Raw genomic sequence first — 19,901 nt, 5'->3', positions numbered from 1 at the left:
TATCATAAAAGCCATCTATGAAAAACCTACAGCGAATATCATTCTCAATGGGGAAAAGCTGAGAGCTTTTCCCCTAAGGTCAGGAACGCGGCAGGGATGTCCACTATCACCACTGCTATTCAACATAGCATTAGAAGTTCTCGCCACAGCAATCAGACAACAAAAAGAAATCAAAGGCATCCAAATCAGCAAAGAGGAAGTCAAACTCTCACTCTTTGCAGATGATATGATACTGTATGTGGAAAACCCAAAAGACTCCACCCCAAAACTGCTAGAACTCATACAGGAATTCAGTAAAGTAGCAGGATATAAAATCAATGCACAGAAATCACTGGCATTCCTCTACACCAACAACAAGACAGAAGAGAGACAAATCAAGGAGTCGATCCCATTTACAATTGCACCCAAAACCATAAGATACCTAGGAATAAATCTAACCAAAGAGGCAAAGGATCTGTACTCAGAAAACTATAAAATACTCATGAAAGAAATTGAAGAAGACACAAAGAAATGGAAAAACGTTCCATGCTCATGGATTGGAAGAACAAACATTGTGAAGGTGTCAATGCTACCTAGAGCAATCTACACATTCAATGCAATCCCCATCAAAATACCATCCACTTTTTTCAAAGAAATGGAACAAATAATCCTAAAATTTGTATGGAACCAGAAGAGACCCAGAATAGCCAGAGGAATATTGAAAAAGAAAAGCAAAGCTGGCTGCATCCCCATTCCGGACTTCCAGCTCCATTACAAAGCTGTCATCATCAAGACAGTATGGTACTGGCACAAAAACAGACACACAGATCAATGGAACAGAATAGAGAGCCCAGAAATGGACCCTCAACTCTATGGTCAACTCATTTTTGACAAAGCAGGAAAGAATGTCCAATGGAAAAAAGACAGTCTCTTCAACAAATGGTGTTGGGAAAATTGGACAGCCACGTGCAGAAGAATGAAACTGGACCATTTCCTTACACCACACACAAAAATAGACTCCAAATGGTTGAAAGACCTAAACATAAGACAGGAGTCCATCAACATCCTAAAGGAGAACACAGATAGCAACCTCTTCGACCTCAGCCACAGCAACTTCTTCCTAGAAACATCGCCAAAGGCAAGGGAAGCCAGGGCAAAAATGAACTATTGGCATTTCATCAAGATAAAAAGCTTTTGCACTGCAAAAGAAACAGTCCACAAAACCAAAAGACAACCGACAGAATGGGAGAAAATATTTGCAAATGACATATCAGATAAAGGGCTAGTATCCAAAATCTATAAAGAACGTATCAAACTCAACACCCAAAGAACAAATAATCCAAACAAGAAATGGGCAGAAGACATGAACAGACATTTTTCCAAAGAAGACATCCAAATGGCCAACAGACACATGAAAAAGTGCTCAACATCGCTCGGCATCAGGGAAATCCAAATCAAAACCTCAATGAGATACCACCTCATACCCGTCAGAATGGCTAAAATTAAGTCAGGAAACGACAGATGTTGGCGGGGATGCGGAGAAAGGGGAACCCTCCTACACTGTTGGTGGGAATGCAAGCTGGTGCGACCACTCTGGAAAACAGTATGGAGGTTCCTCAAACAGTTGAAAATAGAGCTCCCATACGATCCAGCAATTGCACTACTGGGTATTTACCCCAAAGATACAAATGTAGGGATCCGAAGGGGTACGTGCACCCCAATGTTTATAGCAGCAATGTCCACAATAGCCAAACTGTGGAAAGAGCCAAGATGTCCATCGACAGATGAATGGATAAAGAAGATGTGGTATATATACACAATGGAATATTATGCAGCCATCTCAAAAGGCATGAGATCTTGCCATTTGCAACGACGTGGATGGAACTGGAGGGTGTTATGCTGAGTGAAATAAGTCAATCAGAGAAAGACATGTATCATATGACCTCACTGATATGAGGAATTCTTAATCTCAGGAAACAAACGGAGGGTTGCTGGAGTGGTGGGGGGTAGGAGGGATGTGGTGGCTGGGTGATAGACATTGGGGAGGGTATGTGCTATGGTGAGCGCTGTGAATTGTGCAACTCTGCTGAATCACAGATCTGTACCTCTGAAACAAATAATGCAATATATGTTAAGGGAAAAAAAAAAGAAGAAGATAGCAGGAGGGGAAGAATGAAGGGGAGTAAGTCAGAGGGGGAGACAAACCATGAGAGATGATGGACTATGAAAAACAAACTGAGGGTTCTAGAGGGGAGGAGGGTGGGGGGATGGGTTAGCCTGGTGATGGATATTAAAGAGGGCACATTCTGCGTGGAGCACTGGGTGTTATGCACAAACAATGAATCATGGAACACTACATCAAAAACTAATGATGTAATGTATGGTGATTAACATAACAATAAAAAATGGAAAAAAAAGAATCAATGGAAAAAAATGGGCAAAATACTTGAACACATCTCTCACAAAAGAGGATATCAAAATGGCCAATAAACATAGAAAATGGTGCTCAATTTCATGAATTATCATTAAAATGCAACTTAAAATCATAAGGTGATATGATTACTTTCATTAGTATGTTTGAAATGAAAAAATCAGACAGTGCTAGCTAACAACAAGGATGTGGATCAATCTCATAAACTGGTGGTGGAAATATGAATCGACACAACCATTTTGGAAACTGCCTGGCATTAAACTACTAAAGCTGAGCATATGCACAATCCAAGAGCTAGCAATTTTACTCTTAAGTACATTTCCAACAGAAATGCATTAATTTCCCTAAGACACGTCCAATTACATTTATATCAGTTTTAAATGTAAGAGCTGACAACTAGAAAGAAGCAAATGATCCATCAGTCATAGAATGAATAAAAAAGTTGTATATTCCTATAATAATATACCATACAGCTATGAGAATCAATGAGTAACATCACAGATGACTCCCACAAAGTAGAGCAGAAATAAACCATTCACAGATGGATGCATACTGTATGAGATTTCAACCATACAAAGTTCAAAAATAAGTAATACCTAATATATGTTGTTAGAAGCTAGGATAGTGTCCATCAACAGATGAATGGATAAAGATGATGTGGTATATATATACAATGGAATATTACTCAGCCATCAAAAAATAAAATCTTGCAATTTGCAACAGCATGGATGAAACTAGAGGGTATTATGCTAAGTGAAATGAGTCAATCAGAGAAAGACAATTATCATATGATCTCACTGATGTGGAATTTAAGAAACAAGGCACAGGATCATAGGGGAAGAGAGAAAAAAAATGAAACAAGACGAAACCAGAGAGGGAGACAAACCATAAGAGACTCTTAATCTTAGGACACAAACTGAGGGTTGCTGGAGGGGATGGGGATGGAGGATGGGGTAACTGCGTGATGGACATTGGGGAGGGTATGTGTTGTAATGAGCACTGGGTATTATATAAGACTGATGAATCACAGACCTGTATCCCTGAAACGAATAATACATCATATGTTAATTAATTGAATTTAAATTTTTAAAAAAGAAGGTAGGATAGTTACTCATGGGGAGGAAGTAACTTGGAGAGAGCACAAAAGATGTTTCTAGGGTGATACTAGCAATATTTGGTTTCATGTTCTGAAGCAATGACATTTTTTCCTTTTTAGCCTTTTGTCTCTACTATTTATTTTCCTTTGGATAGAAAGCAAAATGTTTGCCAGAATAGGTTTGTCAATACAAATGTAATTAAGAAACCTGGAGTTGAGTCTCTTGCATCTGAATAATCTAAACTTATCTGAAGTGGTCTGTAAACTCTAGAAAAAGCATATAATTAAAATTAATCTTCAAAAATAAAATGTTTTAAAGAGTTATGTTTTTCAAAAATCATAGCACCAATTATAAAAAATTAAAAAAGCACTTTGGCTACAATGCAACAAAACTAGAATTTATTTTTTTAAGATTTTATTTATTTATTTGAGAGAAAGAGTGAGAGTGCAAGCAGGCAGAGTGGCAGAGGGAGAGGGAGAAGCAGACTCCCCTCTGAGCAGGGAGCCCCCAACCCAGGGTTCAATCTCAGGACCCCAGGATCATGATCTGAGCTGAAGGCAGACACTTAACCCACCCAGGGCCCCTAAAACTAGAATTTAAAATAAAAACTTTACACTAGAGTCACTCAAACATTTGAAAATATAAAACCATAATATTAAATAACTTGTAGGTCAAGAAAGACAAATGTAATAAAAATACATAGAAAATAACACAAAATAAAAATAATATAATATAAAAGATCTAGTTTAAGATATTTTAGAGATAAACTCATGGTCTCAAAATATTACCACTACTATGAAAGAGGGATTGATTCCAAATTCATCTCAGCCCAGCTCTTTCAACCCCAGTGCTAAAAATAGGCCACACCACGTCTGTGAGACTTTAAGTCCTCAGCTTCCTGCTAATGCAGGGGAGACCCACAGGAAATAAGAAACAGTTGATAGCAGGAAGAAAAAATACACAGGGAAAAGAGGAAAATCGAGGCACGGAAAGAAATTGTTTTCTAAAGAATAGTGACCAATGATAAACTAAAACCTTCTTTCAACTGGGTGGTCAACTTGGGGCTCATCGTAGGTCTGGTCTTTTATGAAAAAATGGAATGTTTGGACCTATAGTTACCTTGTAATCCAGTGCATGAGATGAAGGCAAGAATATAGGCCAGGTCCTTTCCTTTCCTAAAGTGCATGCCAATGTTGTCACATATGTCTGATACCTGAAGCATATGGATTCCATTTCATAAGCATAAGCACTTATAAGAATTGAACTACTAATCAATTACTATTCAATCCTGGTCAAACTGATCATTGAGACAATTCACTTCTGAGAAAGAAAGTCGGTTAGGCATTCTTTTGGGTTTCCCAAGTTCTACCCATTATTAGTTTAGATATTCAGAAACTACTCAGTTAAACTCCTTGGAGAATAGCCATCACTGGGGCACCTGGGTGGCTCAGTCCGTTAAGCATCCCCCTTCGGCTCAGGTCATGATCCCCGCTCAGCGGAGAGCCTGCTTCTCCCTCTCCCTCTGCTTCTCCCTCTCCCTCTGCTCTCCCTCTCCTTCTGTTTCTCCCTCTCCCTCTGCTCTCCCTCTCCTTCTGTTTCTCCCTCTCCCTCTGCTCTCCCTCTCCTTCTGTTTCTCCCTCTCCCTCTGCTTCTCCCTCTCCCTCTGCTGCTCTCCCCTCTTGTGCGCTCTCACTCTCTGTCAAATAAATAAATACTTAAAAAAAAAAGAACCATCACCAAATTACTCTTTAATATTTTTACCTTCAGCCTTTATGAAGAATTGATAGAAAATGTTTTAATAAGAATGTGAGTCTGCATCTCCTAGAAAACTCAACTGGAAGATATTGACATTATGTCTCTTAGTAGTTCTTTTTTTTTTTTAAGATTTTATTTATTTATTTGAGAGAGAGAGAACGAGAGATAGAGAGCACGAGAGGGAGGAGGGTCAGAGGGAGAAGCAGACTCCCTGCTGAGCAGGGAGCCCGATGTGGGACTCGATCCTGGGATTCCAGGACCATGACCTGAGCCAAAGGCAGTCGCTTAACCAATTGAGCCACCCAGGCGCCCTGTCTCTTAGTAGTTCTTAGGGAAGTCTCATTCCTGAACCATACTTGTAGGTCAAGTTCAACTTCTCTCCCTCTGATCCTCAATCCCTTCAGATAGAATTAGTTGCTCCTTCAACTAATTGCCATAGGATTTGATGGGCATTTATATTAGAGCATTTAATCAGAGTCTCAAAAGAGGGGGTATAATGGATCTGCATCTTTATACTTCTGGTGCCAAGTCTAGTAGGGAAGGAAGCTAATATTTATTTGAGAGCTTGCATTAAGTGTTGTTAGGAGCTTTCACATATCTACGAAGAAGACATTCAATAATTTTTAACATTTGATTGAATAGGGGCATCTGAGTGGCTCAGTTGTTAAGCGTCTGCCTTCGGCTCAGGTCATGATCTCAGGGTCCTGGGATCGAGCCCCACATCAGGCTCCCTGCTCAGTGGGGAGTCTGCTTCTCCCTCTCCCCCACCCCCGCTCATGCTCTCTGCTTGGGACCCCCTCTCCCTCTGCTTCTCCCTCTTCCCTCTGCTGCTCTCCCCTCTTGTGCGCTCTTGCTCTCTGTCAAATAAATAAATAAAATCTTAAAAAAAAATAAAAGAACCATCACCAAATTACTCTTCAATATTTTTACCTTCAGCCTTTATGAAGAATTGATAGAAAATGTTTTAATAAGAATGTGTCTCTGGGATCCCCCCCCACCTCCCCCTGCTCATGCGCATGCACATGTGTGTGCTCTCTCTCTCAAATAAATAAATAAATAAATAAATAAAATCTGATTGAACAGAACTGGGTTTTAATTCTATGAATAATTTGGTGTCTTCTGTAGAAGTGGTGTATCCTCTATGATCAGACAGTAAGAAATATATAACCCATTTTCATTTTGTTTCATTTATCTTGGCTACCAGGGAGCTCATATTTAAATGTTATGTTTAATTGTAGAAACCTACTTCCCCCAAATTCTTGGTATATTTACCCCTCCTCCTCCTATATGTGGTTTATGATCTCTGTTATTTTTTAACTGACTTGTCACATGTCTGATTTTATTTCAAGTTACCCCAAATCCTTTTTAGAAAATGCTGGAAATAGACATTGCATCTAAAAGCAAATTTACCCTAGCACATACCCTCCCCAATGTCTATCACCCAGCCACCCCATCCCTCCCACCCCCCATCACTCCAGCAACCCTCAGTTTGTTTCCTGAGATTAAGAATTCCTCATTATGGTGAGCCCTGTGAATTGTGTAAGACTGTTGAATCACAGACCTGAACCTCTGAAACAAATAATACATTATATGTTTTAAAAAAAGAAGATAGTAGGAAGGGGAAAATGAAGGGGGGGAAATCGGAGGGGGAGACGAACCTTGAGAGACTATGGACTCTGAAAAACAAACTGAGGGTTCTAGAGGGGAGGGGGGTGGGGGATGGGTTAGCCTGGTGATGGGTATTAAAGAGGGCACGTTCAGTGTGGAGCACTGGGTGTTATGCACAAACAATGAATCATGGAACACTACATCAAAAACTAATGATGTAATGTATGGTGATTAACATAACATAATAAAACTAAAAAAATAAAAGCAAATTTATAAATATGTTACTAGATTTCATTCAGTTTGACTTTAGAATCAGTTCAACATTATTATAATTATTCTAATTTACCTCATGTTTTTCAATAATCATTTCATCAAAAATGTTGATATATATATTATCTGTTATTTTAGATAAGCTTGAGAAGCTATAGTCATGTCCTGGTGAGCTGTAAATAAGAAAAACATATGTAAATGCTTAACTTATTTTATAAGAGTATTGTACATAAAGAACCATAAAATTACCTGTTCTTTTCTTTTATAAAGTATAAGCTAAGAAAAAGCTATGTGTTTTGCAGATGAGTGTTATCTTTCACTAAAGCTGGTATGTGCTTTGTAAATTATCCTGTATCTCTCTTAAAGTAATTTGCATGAAAAATAAGAATGTTTAAATTTCAAGCAGAAAGACTTTCACTACAGCCATCCATTGCAAACAAATTATCCAAAGTATGGCATATTAAGATTTTCCAGATACCTTAAACTCTGCTACTTTCTGCCAGTTCCCATATATAGTTAAACTGCTCTTTTGCTCTCAGCTAAGAGATGACTGTTTAACCACAGAACTTATCCTCTTTCCCACATTCATTTTCTCCAACTAGAAATTGGGATAGTGGAATGCATTTTGCAAGCTGTCGGTTGATGGCTTACTTGATTGGATACGTTTTTGGAGGTAGCTGAAAGGATAGTGTAGTATACCACAAGCCTAGAACGTGCCTCACTCTTAGCTCCAGCTTGTGCATGGAACCTTGAACCTTGATCGAACTTCTAACAGCTCAGAGAAGTTAAATAACTTGCTTAAGGTAATGCCACCAGCAAATGACAGAGCTTTATGTGAACTCAATTCTGACTGACTCAAAAGGCCAGGCTCTTTTCACTATACCAACTGCCACTGATATTACTTATTAAAGCTTGTTGCTAAGGAAGCAACAACTATTTCAAAGGATCTCCAAAAGTTTGTATAACTTTTGAGACCTACAGTCAGTGACAATGAAAAATGTTAGCTGAGATTAGAGAACAATTTTAAGCTGAAGTTTCCTTATAATTTTAAGTGATAAGCTAACTTCCCTACCCTGTTCTTCAAGAGCTCCCCTTCATGTTGCAAAAGCTTAAGACAAGACAGAGGAGGCAATGAATACTTATATCACTATGCTGGCAGGAGAAATAACTGTCATCCTCCAGACATTTTTGAGTGTGTCAACTTAGAATGTCCCTTAAATCACTCAAGTCCTGCATCATCTTGCATTTTGTATTCTACTAAAACCTTATTCAAATCTCACCACAATTTCTCCTCCAAAGTAGAGCTCATGAGGCTAATTACTATATACTATTTATTTATTATTACTTTCTATCCCATTTGCATGTGGTTTTTATTCACTAAAATGTCATGTGGAGAAGGGAATAGAGCTCTTGTATCTCAGGGAACCAAAAGTGGTACTGAATGGTGTGCCTTAGCTGAACCCTCTGATCTACTTGGTTGTACTCTAAATGTGTTCTTGGCGTATGTTGCTGCTCTAACTGTGAGAATGCAAATACTCTACAGCCTCCTTCTCTTTAGTTCACTTATAAGTTTATCTTATCGACTATTTTGTGTTCTCCTAAATCCATTTATTTAATACAGAGATACCATCAAAGAATAATGCAAATAGGAACCACATGATCTGCAGAACTTGAGGGAGCTGAACAAGATTGGCAGGAGAAGGGGGAAAGGACACCAGCACAAGAGAAAGGACTTTGATAATGGATGTGGTTGACAGTTCTTTATATCCTTTCACACCAGGGAGAGCTAAAGATACTTAGGAAGTGATAACTGGAAATGGCTAATTGAGTTTAGAAAACAATTTTAAGTTCTAGGTTTCAAATTTGTCTTAATCAATGTACTTTATTTCCAATAACAAAAACCTATTTATACAGCTTTAGTATCAAATATAAATCCTGAGAAAGAAGAACAAAGCTGGAGGCATCCAACTTCCTGATTTCAAAATATATTACAAAGCTACAGTAATCAAAATAGGATGGTACTGGCATAAAGATAGACATGTAGACCGATAGTATAGAATAGAGAGCCCAGATAAATCCCTGCATCTACATCAGGACAACTGGTCTTTGACAAGGATGTCAAGCATATACAATGTGGAAGGAATAGTCTCTTCAACAAATGGTGTCGGTAAAACTATCAACATGCAAAAATATTCAAATCGACCCTTATTTTACACCATACACAAAAATCAATTCAAAATGGACTAAAGACTTAAAATGTAAGTAAGACCCAAAACTATATAGCTCCTAGAAGAAAACACAAGGGAAAAGCTTCTTGGGATAGGTTGTGGCAATGATTTCATTTCACAGATATGACCCCAAAGCATGGGCAACAAAAGCAAAAATAACAAGTAGAACTATATCACACTCTAAATCTTCTGCATAGCAAATAATCAACAGAGTGAAAGGGAAGCCTATGGAATGAGAGCAAATTTTTGCAAACCATATATATTATAAAGCGCTAATCTCCAAAATATACAAGGAACTCATACAACATTTAATAGTAAAAAAGTTAACAACCCAATTTTTAAAATATGCTGAAACTTGAATAGACATTTTCCAAAGAAGATCTACAATGACTGACATGTATTTGAAAAAATGCTCTAGGTGCCTGGCTGGCTCATTCGGTAGAGCACGTGACTCTTGATCTCGGGGTTGTAAGTCTGAGCTCCATGTTGAGTGCAGAGATTACTTAATAAAATCTTTTTTAAAAATGCTCAATAATTGCTAACTAATAATAAAATGCTCACTAATTATCAGGGAAAGACAAATCAAAACAACAGTGAGGTACCACCTCACACCTGTCAGAATGACTATTACCAAAAAAACAAAAGATGGAAAGTGTTAGTAAAGGTGTGGAAAACTGAAATCCTTGTACACTGTTCGCAGGAATGCAAAATAATGCAGCTGCTATGGAAAACAGTATGGAGGTTCCTCGAAAAATTAAAAACAGATTTACCATCTGATCTGGCAATCCCATTTCTGGGAATCTATCCAAAAGAATTGAATCAGGATCTCAAAGAGATATTAGTAGTCCTATGTTCATTTGTAGCACTATTCACAATAGTCAAGATGGAAACAACTTAAATGTCTGTTGACAGATGAATGGATAAAGATAATGTGGTATACACATACAGTGAAATAAATTCTATTTGCCCTTACAAAATAAGAAAATTCTGCAGTATGTGACAACACAGATGAACCTTGAGGACATTATGCTAAGTTAAATAAACCAATAAACCAGTCACAGAAAGACAAATACGGCATAATTCCACTTACCTGAGACATCTAAATTAGTCAAATTCATAAAATCAAAGAATGGAATATTAGTTGCCAGGGGCTGGGAAAAGGGAAATGGGGAGTTTCTCATCAACAGGCATAAAGTTGCAGTTAAGCAAGATGAATAAGCTCTAGAGGTCTGCTGTGCAACATTGTACCTATAGCCAATAATAATATACTGCACACTTTAAAATCTATTTATAGGGTAGATACATGTTAAGTGTTCTTTCCAAGTTAACAAAGAATGAGTAGACCTGAGTAAAGCAAATTATCCTCTATAGTCCTGGCTCACGTGATTATGAGGCAGCCAAGTCCAAAACCTGCCAGGTAGACCAGCAGGCTGGAGACCTAGGGAAGAGTTGCTGTTCAAGTCTTCCTGGGGGTAGGTAAGTCTTTTTTCCATTAAGCCTTCAACTGATTAGATGAGGCCTACCCATATTCTAAAGGGTAAGAGAGAGAGAAAGACAAAGACACAAAGATACATACACAAAGACAGACACACACACGCGCGCACGCACACACGCGCACACGCACACACATGCACACACACCCTATTGATTCTGTTTCTCTGGAAAACCATGATTAATGCAATGACATTCTGGAAAAGGGAAAACCATGGAGACAGTAAAAACATCATTGGTTGCTAGGTCCCAGGGGAAGGATGAAGGGATAAATAGATGAAGCAGAGACTATTTTTAGGTCAGTAAAACAATGCTGTATGATATAGTGGTGGGTACATGTCATTCTACATTTGTCAAAACCCATAAAATGTATAACACAAGAGTGAACTCTGAAGTAATGGTTGCTAATGATGCATCAACATTGGTTCATGGATTGTAACAAACATACCACGCTGATGCTGAGGGAGGCTGTGTGTGTATTGTGAGAAAGATATAAGAACTCTCTGTACTTTCTACTCAATTTACTGTGAGACTAAAACTGTTCTAAAAAATAAAGTCTATCAATTTTTTTATTATTTTAAAAAATATTTTATTTATTTATTTGACAGAGAGAGAATACAAGCAGGGGGAGCAGCAGGCAAAGGGAGAGGGAGAAGCAGGCTCCCTGCTGAGCAAGGAGCCTGATGCAGGACTCGATCCCAGGACCCTGGGATCATGACCCAAGCCGAAGTCAGACACTTAGCCGACTGAAGCACCCAGGTGCCCCTATCAGTTTTTTTAAATGAGAAAAAACTCAATCTCATTAGAAATCAGAGAAGGTAAATTAAACCACAATAAGAATATCATTTTAGATCTATCATATTAGAAAAAATAATTTTAAAAATATAAAATATTATTGAAGATATGGCACAATATATATTGTGTTGGGAGTATATATTGGTACAGTCACTAGAAAACAGTTTGGTATTATCTAGTAAAATTGAAGCTGAATTCAATTACAACCTAGCAATTTTCCTCCTGGACACATATCCTAGAGCAGAGGTTCTCAAAGTATCCCCTGACTGAGTAGCATCAGTAACACCTGGGAACTTGTGAGAAACGGAATTATCAAGACCTACCCCAGACCTAGTGAATTAGAAACTATGAAGGTGGGCCCAGCAATGTTTTAAGAAGCCATATAAGTGATTCTAATGTACAAAAAAGTTTAAGAGCTACTGTCTTCAAAACAAACTCTTGCATGTGTGCTCCAGAAGACAAGTACAAGAATGTTCAGAGCAACATTATTTGCAATAACAAAAGGTTAAAACAAGCCAAATGGACATCAACAGGAAAAAGTTATGGCATTTTAGTAAAATGCCATAAAAAATTACGACATTTTAGTCCAGTAGAAGAATACTATACAGAAGTGAAAATAAAAGAAGGAAAGAAAGGAGGAAGAGGGGAGAAAAGGTAGGAAAGTAGGAAAGAAAAAAAGGGAGGAAGGATGGGAGGGAAGAAAGTTATGAGTAGGAACGCAGATGAATCTCTCAAAATAATTAAGAGTAAATAAACAAGATTGCAAAAGATGATTCAATTTATACAAAGTTGAAACATCCACAACTGAATAATACATGGTTAGGGATAAATACTTATGATATAAAATCATAGAGGGAATGTTAAACACAAATTAGTGGTTGCTACCTCTAGGGGGAAAGAAAGGGAATACAATTAGGTACTGGCTTAGTGACAACTAGGTATTGGCCTTTGAAGGTAATGGTAATATTCCATTTTTTAAGCTGGATGGTGGATACACAGGTATTCATATTATTACTTTTCCTCAGAACTTACATTTGCATATACAATATATATATCAATACCTATGTAAGAACTATTTCATAATTTAAAAGCTTAAAAAATAAAGCCTCTCAATCGTTATTTTCAAGCAATGGCTCAAGAAAACAATTGTGTTATTGCTCTATTTTTAGAAGCTGAGGAAAAATAGATTCCAACTTACATAAAATCTACTTTAATTTCTTCATTCCAGCATGGATGAGATCCACTTGCTGTACTGGTTTGGTATACAGTGTGTTGAAAAGAAACTTCCACAAAAGGTTGTACAGTATCCTGAAACACATAATAAATACTGACTAGATTTTTGTGCTATCTGATATAGTTGATGAAAAGTAGAAGGCCAGAAAATTACTTGTTTACTGGCTGACAACTGGATGGCTTACTTTTTCTAGTTTTTCAAACAGCTATTATTCGTTCACTCATTTAATAAACATTTATTGGTCCTACTCAATATCAGATACTTTTCTAGGATCAAAAGATAAATGGAACTTACCCTTAAGGACTTTAAAGTCTACCAGGGGAAAATAAACAGGTAAACATATAATTGCAACGAAATGTAAAAAAGAAAAGAAATATATTCAAGGTATAATAGTTACTCAGGAGAGCCAATGATTAATTTTCTGGAGTAAGGACAAGGAGAGTTTTAGAGAGAAAACATTGATTGACCTTGAGCTTTGAAATATTAAGTAGTAAGTTTCATGTGGCCAATAATATGGAACTGTGTGGAGGCCATTCCAGACAAAGGAAAGGGAAAGAGGCCTTCTAGAAGTAGAGGTCTGATATGATACTCTCTTGGGGAAGAGAGAGATGTGGCTGATTGGTAGGTAAGGGCCAGATCATCATAGATTTTTGTAAGCATTCTAAAAGAGCTTGTACCTTATTCTTAGGCCCTGAGAACAGGGGAGCAGGGAATGAATTGGTTAGGATTACATCTTATAAATAATACCTTCATTGTGTTATAGAAAATCAACTGGAAGCTTAAGACTCTAGAGATGGAGAGACCAATTTGGAGCCTGTTGCAATTCAGGGCAAACATAATCAAAACTGCACTTTATAGAAGTGTTAAATACTTACTTCATTTAAGATTTCTTCTGAAGCTACTGATTTGATTGTTTCTTTATGTCTAAGGTGGGATATTGATGATTTCAAATAGGTAGGCAGATCCAAGGCTCTTCAGGAAAAACAATATAGAGATATACACTTCAGATAATTTTAACAGAGAGGAGGAATTAAGATGGCAGAGGAGTAGGGGGACCCTAAGTTTGTCTCATCCCTCGAATACAGCTAGATAGTTATCAAATCATTCTGAGCACCTGAGAAATCAATTGGACTGCAAGTCCACAAGGAGAAAAGCCACTACCTTTTGGAAGGTAGGAGGTGCGGAGCCTTGAATCTGGTGTGATAGAACTGAGGATATGGCGGTGGGAAGGGAGCCTGTTTTAGGAGGCCACTGCAAAGTATTATAAGCAGCAGAGTGCAAAATTGGAAGTTTTAGAAGTCTGCTACAGTGGGGGCTGTGCCTAGCTTAAAGGTGCTCAGGTGGTGAAGTGGGACAGAATCCCAGGTGTGACACCGTGTTCTGAGGATCCCCTGGGACACAAGAAGAATGGGTGGCACCTAAGTGATGCACTGTTCTCAGGCATAGGGGCATGGAAGCTGGCCAAGAACACCAAGTGTAGATGCCGGCTTTCTGCTCTGTCTTGCCATAAACTGAGAACTGCGGCATGGTCTTGGGACCACTTTGCTGGGAGAGGTCCAACAAAAGGCAGAAGTGTGGTGAGACACTCCCTGGGAGGAACATCGTGGGTCTGCCCCACGGGACTCCCTAAAATTTGGAGTTTTGAAACTCAGTCGCATGCCTGAGCTAAAAAACCTTGGACACAGGTAGGGTGAACACAGAGTTCTGACGGAAACCACGGAGACAAGTGTGATTGATTTCTCTTTTGTGAGGGCTCACTGAAGAGCCGCGGGCCGCGAATTTTCAGCTCCAGGGCTAGAGAGCAAGGGGCCACCATATTCATTCCACCCCTCAGCGCTGAAAGCCCTCAGCGAGCAGAACAGCGCCACCTAGTGGAGTCCAGAGCCACTTACACCAAGCCCTGCCTCCCTGCACCTTAAGGCACATTTCCATTAGGGCAAGTCCACTTGAGAATCAGGGCTTCAGGCCACTCCCCCAGAAGACCAGAAGAAACAACTCACTGGCACCAGGTTTACTGGTTATAGACGGCTGCAAAGCTTCAGCTCTAGGGGAAAATAGTATCTAGAACCTTCTGTATTTTTATTCTTTAATTTTTAATTATTTTTTCAGTTATCTTATTTTTTTCAATTCTTTAATTCGTTAATTTTTATTTTTATATATACTTTATATTTTTTATTTTTTGTTTCCTTTCACTGTATTTTATTTCCTTCCTTCCTCCCTTATTTTAAGATCTTGTTTCTTTTAATAAGCAGACCAAAACACACCCAGGATTTAGGTTTTGTTGTTGTTGTTGAGGCTGTTTTTGTTGTTGTTTTTTTCCTTTCTTCTTTTTTCTTCTGGACAAAATGACGAGATGGAGAAATTCACCCCAAAAGAAAGAACAGGAGATAGTACTCATAGCCCAAGGATTTAATAAATACGGATATAACTAAGATGTCTGATTTAGAATTTAAAACAATGATTATAAGGATACTAGCTGGGCTTGAAAAGACACTAAATAATCCCTTACTGTAGAGACAAAAGAACTAAAATCTAGTCAGACTGAAATAAAAATCCTATAACCGAGATGCAGTCCCAAGTGGAAGCCATAAAAATGAGGATGAATGAAGCAGAAGAGAAAATCAGTGATATAGAAGATGAAATTATGGAAAATAATGAAGCTGAAAAGAAGGAAAGAAAACTATTAGATCACGAAGACAAACTTAGGGAACTCAGTGATTCCATAAAGGGAATATCCATATTATAGGAGTCTCAGAGGAAGAAGAGCAGGAAAAAGGAGTAGAAGGTTTATTTGAACAAATTATAGCTGAGAACTTCCCTAATCTGGGGAAGACAACAGGCATTCAAGTCTAAGAGGCACAGGTTGAACTCCCCTCACAATTAACAAAAATAGGTCAACACCATGACATATTATAGTGAAACCTGCAAATTACAAAGATGAAGAGAAAATTCTGAAAGCAACTTGGGACAAGAGTTCCTTAACCTAAAAGCATAAACACATAAGGCTGGCAGCAGACCTGTCCACAGAGACCTGGCAGGCCAGAAAGGACTGGCATGATATAGCCAATGTGCTAAGAGGGGAAAATATACAGCCAAGAATATTTTATCCAGCACGGCTGTCATTCAGAATTGGAGAGATAAAAGAATTTTCAAGACAAACAAAAACTAAAGGAATTCATGAACACTAAACCAGCCCTGCAAGAAATATTAAAGGAGACCCTTAGAGCAAGAAAGAGAGACCAAAAGCAACAAAGATTAGAAAGGAACAGAGATAATCTACAGGAACAGCGACTTTCCAGGTAATACAATGGCTCTCAATTCTTATCTTTCAATAATTACTCTGGATGTAAATGGACTAAATGCTCCCATCAAAAGATACAGAGTATCAGAATGGATAAAAAAACAAGATCCATCAATATCCTGCTTACAAGAGACTCATTTTATATCCAAAGACACCTCCAGAATGAAAGGGGATGGAGAACGATTTATCATGCTAATGGACATGTAAAGAAAGCTGGAGTAACCATCCTTATATCAGACAAACTAGAGTTTAAAGCAAAGACCATAATAAGAGATGAAGAAGGGACACTATATCATAATAAAGGGGTCTATCCAACAAGAAGATCTAACAAATGTAAATATTTATGCCCCTAACTTGGGAGCAGCCAAATATATAAACCAATGAATAACAAACTTAAAGAAACTCATTGATAATAATACAATAATAGTAGGAAACTTTAACACCCCACTCACAGCAATGGACAGATCATCTAAGCAGAGAATCAACAAAGAAACAAGGGCTTTGAATGACACACTGGACCAGATGGACTTACCAGATATATTCAGAGCATTTCATCCTAAAGCACCAGAATACACATTCTTTTCAAGTACACATGGAACATGGAACAGAATAGATCACATAGATCAGGACCCAGCTGGAACAAAAAGATTGAGATCATACCATGCATATTTTCAGACCAAATGCTATGGAGTTTGAAGTGAACCACAAGAAAAAGTTTGGAAGGACCACAAATACATGGAGGTTAAAGAACATCCTGCTAAAGAATGAATGTGTCAACCAGGAAATCAAAGAAGAATTTAAAAAATATATGGAAGCAAATGAAAACACAACAGTTCAAAACCTTTGGGATGTAGCGAAGATGGTTAAGAGGGAAGTACATAGCAATACAGGACTTCCTCAAGAAGGAAGAAACATCTCAAATATACAGTCTAACCTTATACCTAAAGGAGCTGGAAAAAGAACTGAAAATAAAGCATAAATTCAGCAGGATAAGAGAAATAATAAACTTAAGAGCAGAAATCAATGATAGAGACATAAAAAAAAAAGCAGTAGAACAGATCAACGAAACTAGGAGTTGACTCTTTGAAAGAATTAACAAGATTGATAAGCCCCTAGCCAGACTTATCAAAAAGAAAAGAGAAAACACCCAAATAAATAAATAAATAAATTCATGAATGAAAGAGAAGACATCGCAACCAACACCAAAGAAATATAAACAATTATAAGGGAATATTATGAGCAATTATATGCCAACAAATTAGGCAATCTGGAAGAAATGGATAAATTCCTAGAAACATATGAACTACCAAAACTGAAACAGGAAGAAATAGAAAACCTGAACAGACCCATAACTAGGAAAGAAATTGAATCAATAATCAAAAATCTCCCAACAAGAGTCCAGGGTCCAGTGGTTTCCAGGGGAATTCTACCAAACATTTAAAAAAGAATTAATACCTATTCTTCTGAAAAGATAGAAATAGAAGGAAAACTTCCAAACTCATTCTCTGAAGCCAGCCTTACCTTGATCCCAAAACCAGACAAAGACCCCACTAAAGAGGAGAATTACAGACCAATATCCCTGATGAACATGGATGCAAAAATTCTCAACAAGATACCAGCTAATTGGATCCAACAGTACATTAAAAAGATTATTCACCACGACCAAGTGGGAATTATTCCTGGGCTGCAGGGGTGGTTCATCAATGTGATACATCACATTAATAAAAGGATAAGAACCGTATGATCCTCTCAATAGAAAAAAAATGCAGAAAAAGCATTTGACAAAATACAACATCCTTTCTTAATAAAAAGCCTCCACAATGTAGGAATAGAGGGAACAGACTTCAACATCACAAAGGCCATTTATTAAAGGTCCACAGCTAATATCATCCTCAACAGGGAAAAACTGAGAGCTTTTCCCCTAAGGTAAGGAACACGACAGGGATGTCCACTCTCACCACTGTTGTTCACCATAGTACTGGAAGTCCTAGCCTTAGCAATCAGACAACAAAAATAAGTGAAAAGCTTCTGAAACAACAAAGAAGAAGTCAAATTTTCACTCTTCACAGACAACATATACTCAGAAAACCTGTAAGGCTCCACCAAAAAATTGTTAGAACTGATAATAAGAATTCAGCAAAGTCACAGGATATAAAAACATTTTTTAAAGATTTTTTATTTATTTATTTGACAGAGAGAGAGAGCGAGAGAGTGCACAAGCAGGGGGGAGTAGCAGGCAGAGGGAGAGAGAGAAGCAGGCTCCCCAGTGGGCAGAGAGGCTGACATGGGGCTTGATCCCAGGACCCCGGGACCATGACCCAAGCCTAATGCAGAAGCTTAACTGACTGAGCCACCCAGGCACCCCCACAGGATATAAAATTAACACACAGAAGTCTGTTGCATTTCTATACAGTAACAATGAAGCAGTAGAACGAGAAATCAAGGAATCGATCCCATTTACAATTGCACCAAAAACCATAAGATACCTAGGAATAAACCTAACCAAAGATGTAAAGGATCTGTTCTCTGAAAACTATAGAAGACTTATGAAAGAAATTGAGGAAGACACAAATAAATGGAAAAACATTCCATGTTCATGAATTGGAAGAATATTATTAAAATGTCTATGCTACCCAAAGCAATCTACACATTCAATGCGATCCCTATCAAAATACCATCAGCATTTTCACAGAGCTGGAACAAACAATCCTAAAATTTGTATGGAACCAGAAAAGACCCCGAAATACCCAAAGTAATGTTGAAAAAGAAAACCAAAGCTGGAGGCATCACAATTCTGGACTTCAAGCTCTATTACAAAGCTGTAATCATCAAGACAGTATGGTACTGGCACAAAAACAGACACATGGATCAATGGAATATAATAGAGAATCCAGAAATGGACCCACAACTCTATGGTCAACTAATCTTCGACAAAGCAGGAAAGAATATCCAATGGCAAAAAGATTCTTCAACAAATGGTTTTGGGAAAATTGGACAGCCACATGCAGAAGAGTGAAACTGGACCACTTTCTTACACCATATGCAAAAATAAATTAAAATGCATGAAAGACCTAAATGTGAGACAGGAATCCATCGAAATCCTAGAGAGGAACACAGGCAGCAACCTCTTTGACCTCAGCCACAGGAACTTCTTAGTAGACACATCTCCAGAGGCAAGGGAAACAAAGGCAGAAATGAACTATTGGGACTTCATCAAGAAAAAAGCTTTTGCACATATGGTGAGTGCTGTGAATTGTGCAAGACTGTTGAATCACAGATCTGTACTTCTGAAACAAATAAGGCAACATATTTTAAGAAAAAAGAAAAAGAAGAAGATAGCAGGAGAGGAAGAATGAAGGGGAGTAAGTCAGAGGGGGAGACGAACCATGAGAGATGATGGACTCTGAAAAACAAACTGAGGGTTCTAGAGGGGAGGAGGGTAGGGGGATGGGTTAGCCTGGTGATGGGTATTAAAGAGGGCACATTCTGCATGGAGCACTGGGTGTTATGAACAAACAATGAATTATGGAACACTACATCAAAAACAAATGATGTAATATATGGTGATTAACATAACAATAAAAAATTTTTAAAAAAGCTTTTGCACAGTAAAGGAAACAATCAACAAAACTAAAACACAACCTAAAGAATGGGAGAAGATATTTGCAAATGACATATAAGATAAAGGGCTAGTATCCAAAATCTATAAAGA

The 19,901-nt window shown here is 37.9% G+C and overlaps 1 protein-coding gene across 2 annotated transcripts in view; it reads right to left on the bottom strand.

Annotated features, from left to right (window-relative positions):
- The window catches only part of CC2D2B (coiled-coil and C2 domain containing 2B), a 50,829-nt gene that overhangs the window by 27,247 nt on the left and 3,681 nt on the right, over positions 1 to 19,901 (bottom strand). The window contains exons 3-6 of one of the 2 annotated variants that reach the window (XM_027597019.1): positions 13,764 to 13,860; positions 13,183 to 13,200; positions 12,853 to 12,962; positions 7,217 to 7,313 (exon numbers count right to left, since the gene is read on the bottom strand). In XM_027597019.1, coding sequence (XP_027452820.1) covers positions 7,217 to 7,313; positions 12,853 to 12,962; positions 13,183 to 13,200; positions 13,764 to 13,860 — 322 coding nt within the window. The remainder of the gene's footprint in view (positions 1 to 7,216; positions 7,314 to 12,852; positions 12,963 to 13,182; positions 13,201 to 13,763; positions 13,861 to 19,901) is intronic. The other variant, XM_027597020.1, reaches the window with a different exon arrangement.

The sequence above is a fragment of the Zalophus californianus genome, chromosome 15, assembly GCF_009762305.2.
Source record: "Zalophus californianus isolate mZalCal1 chromosome 15, mZalCal1.pri.v2, whole genome shotgun sequence".
NCBI classification, from domain to species: domain Eukaryota; kingdom Metazoa; phylum Chordata; class Mammalia; order Carnivora; family Otariidae; genus Zalophus; species Zalophus californianus.
This window is presented reverse-complemented; position numbering and strand designations above follow the sequence as displayed.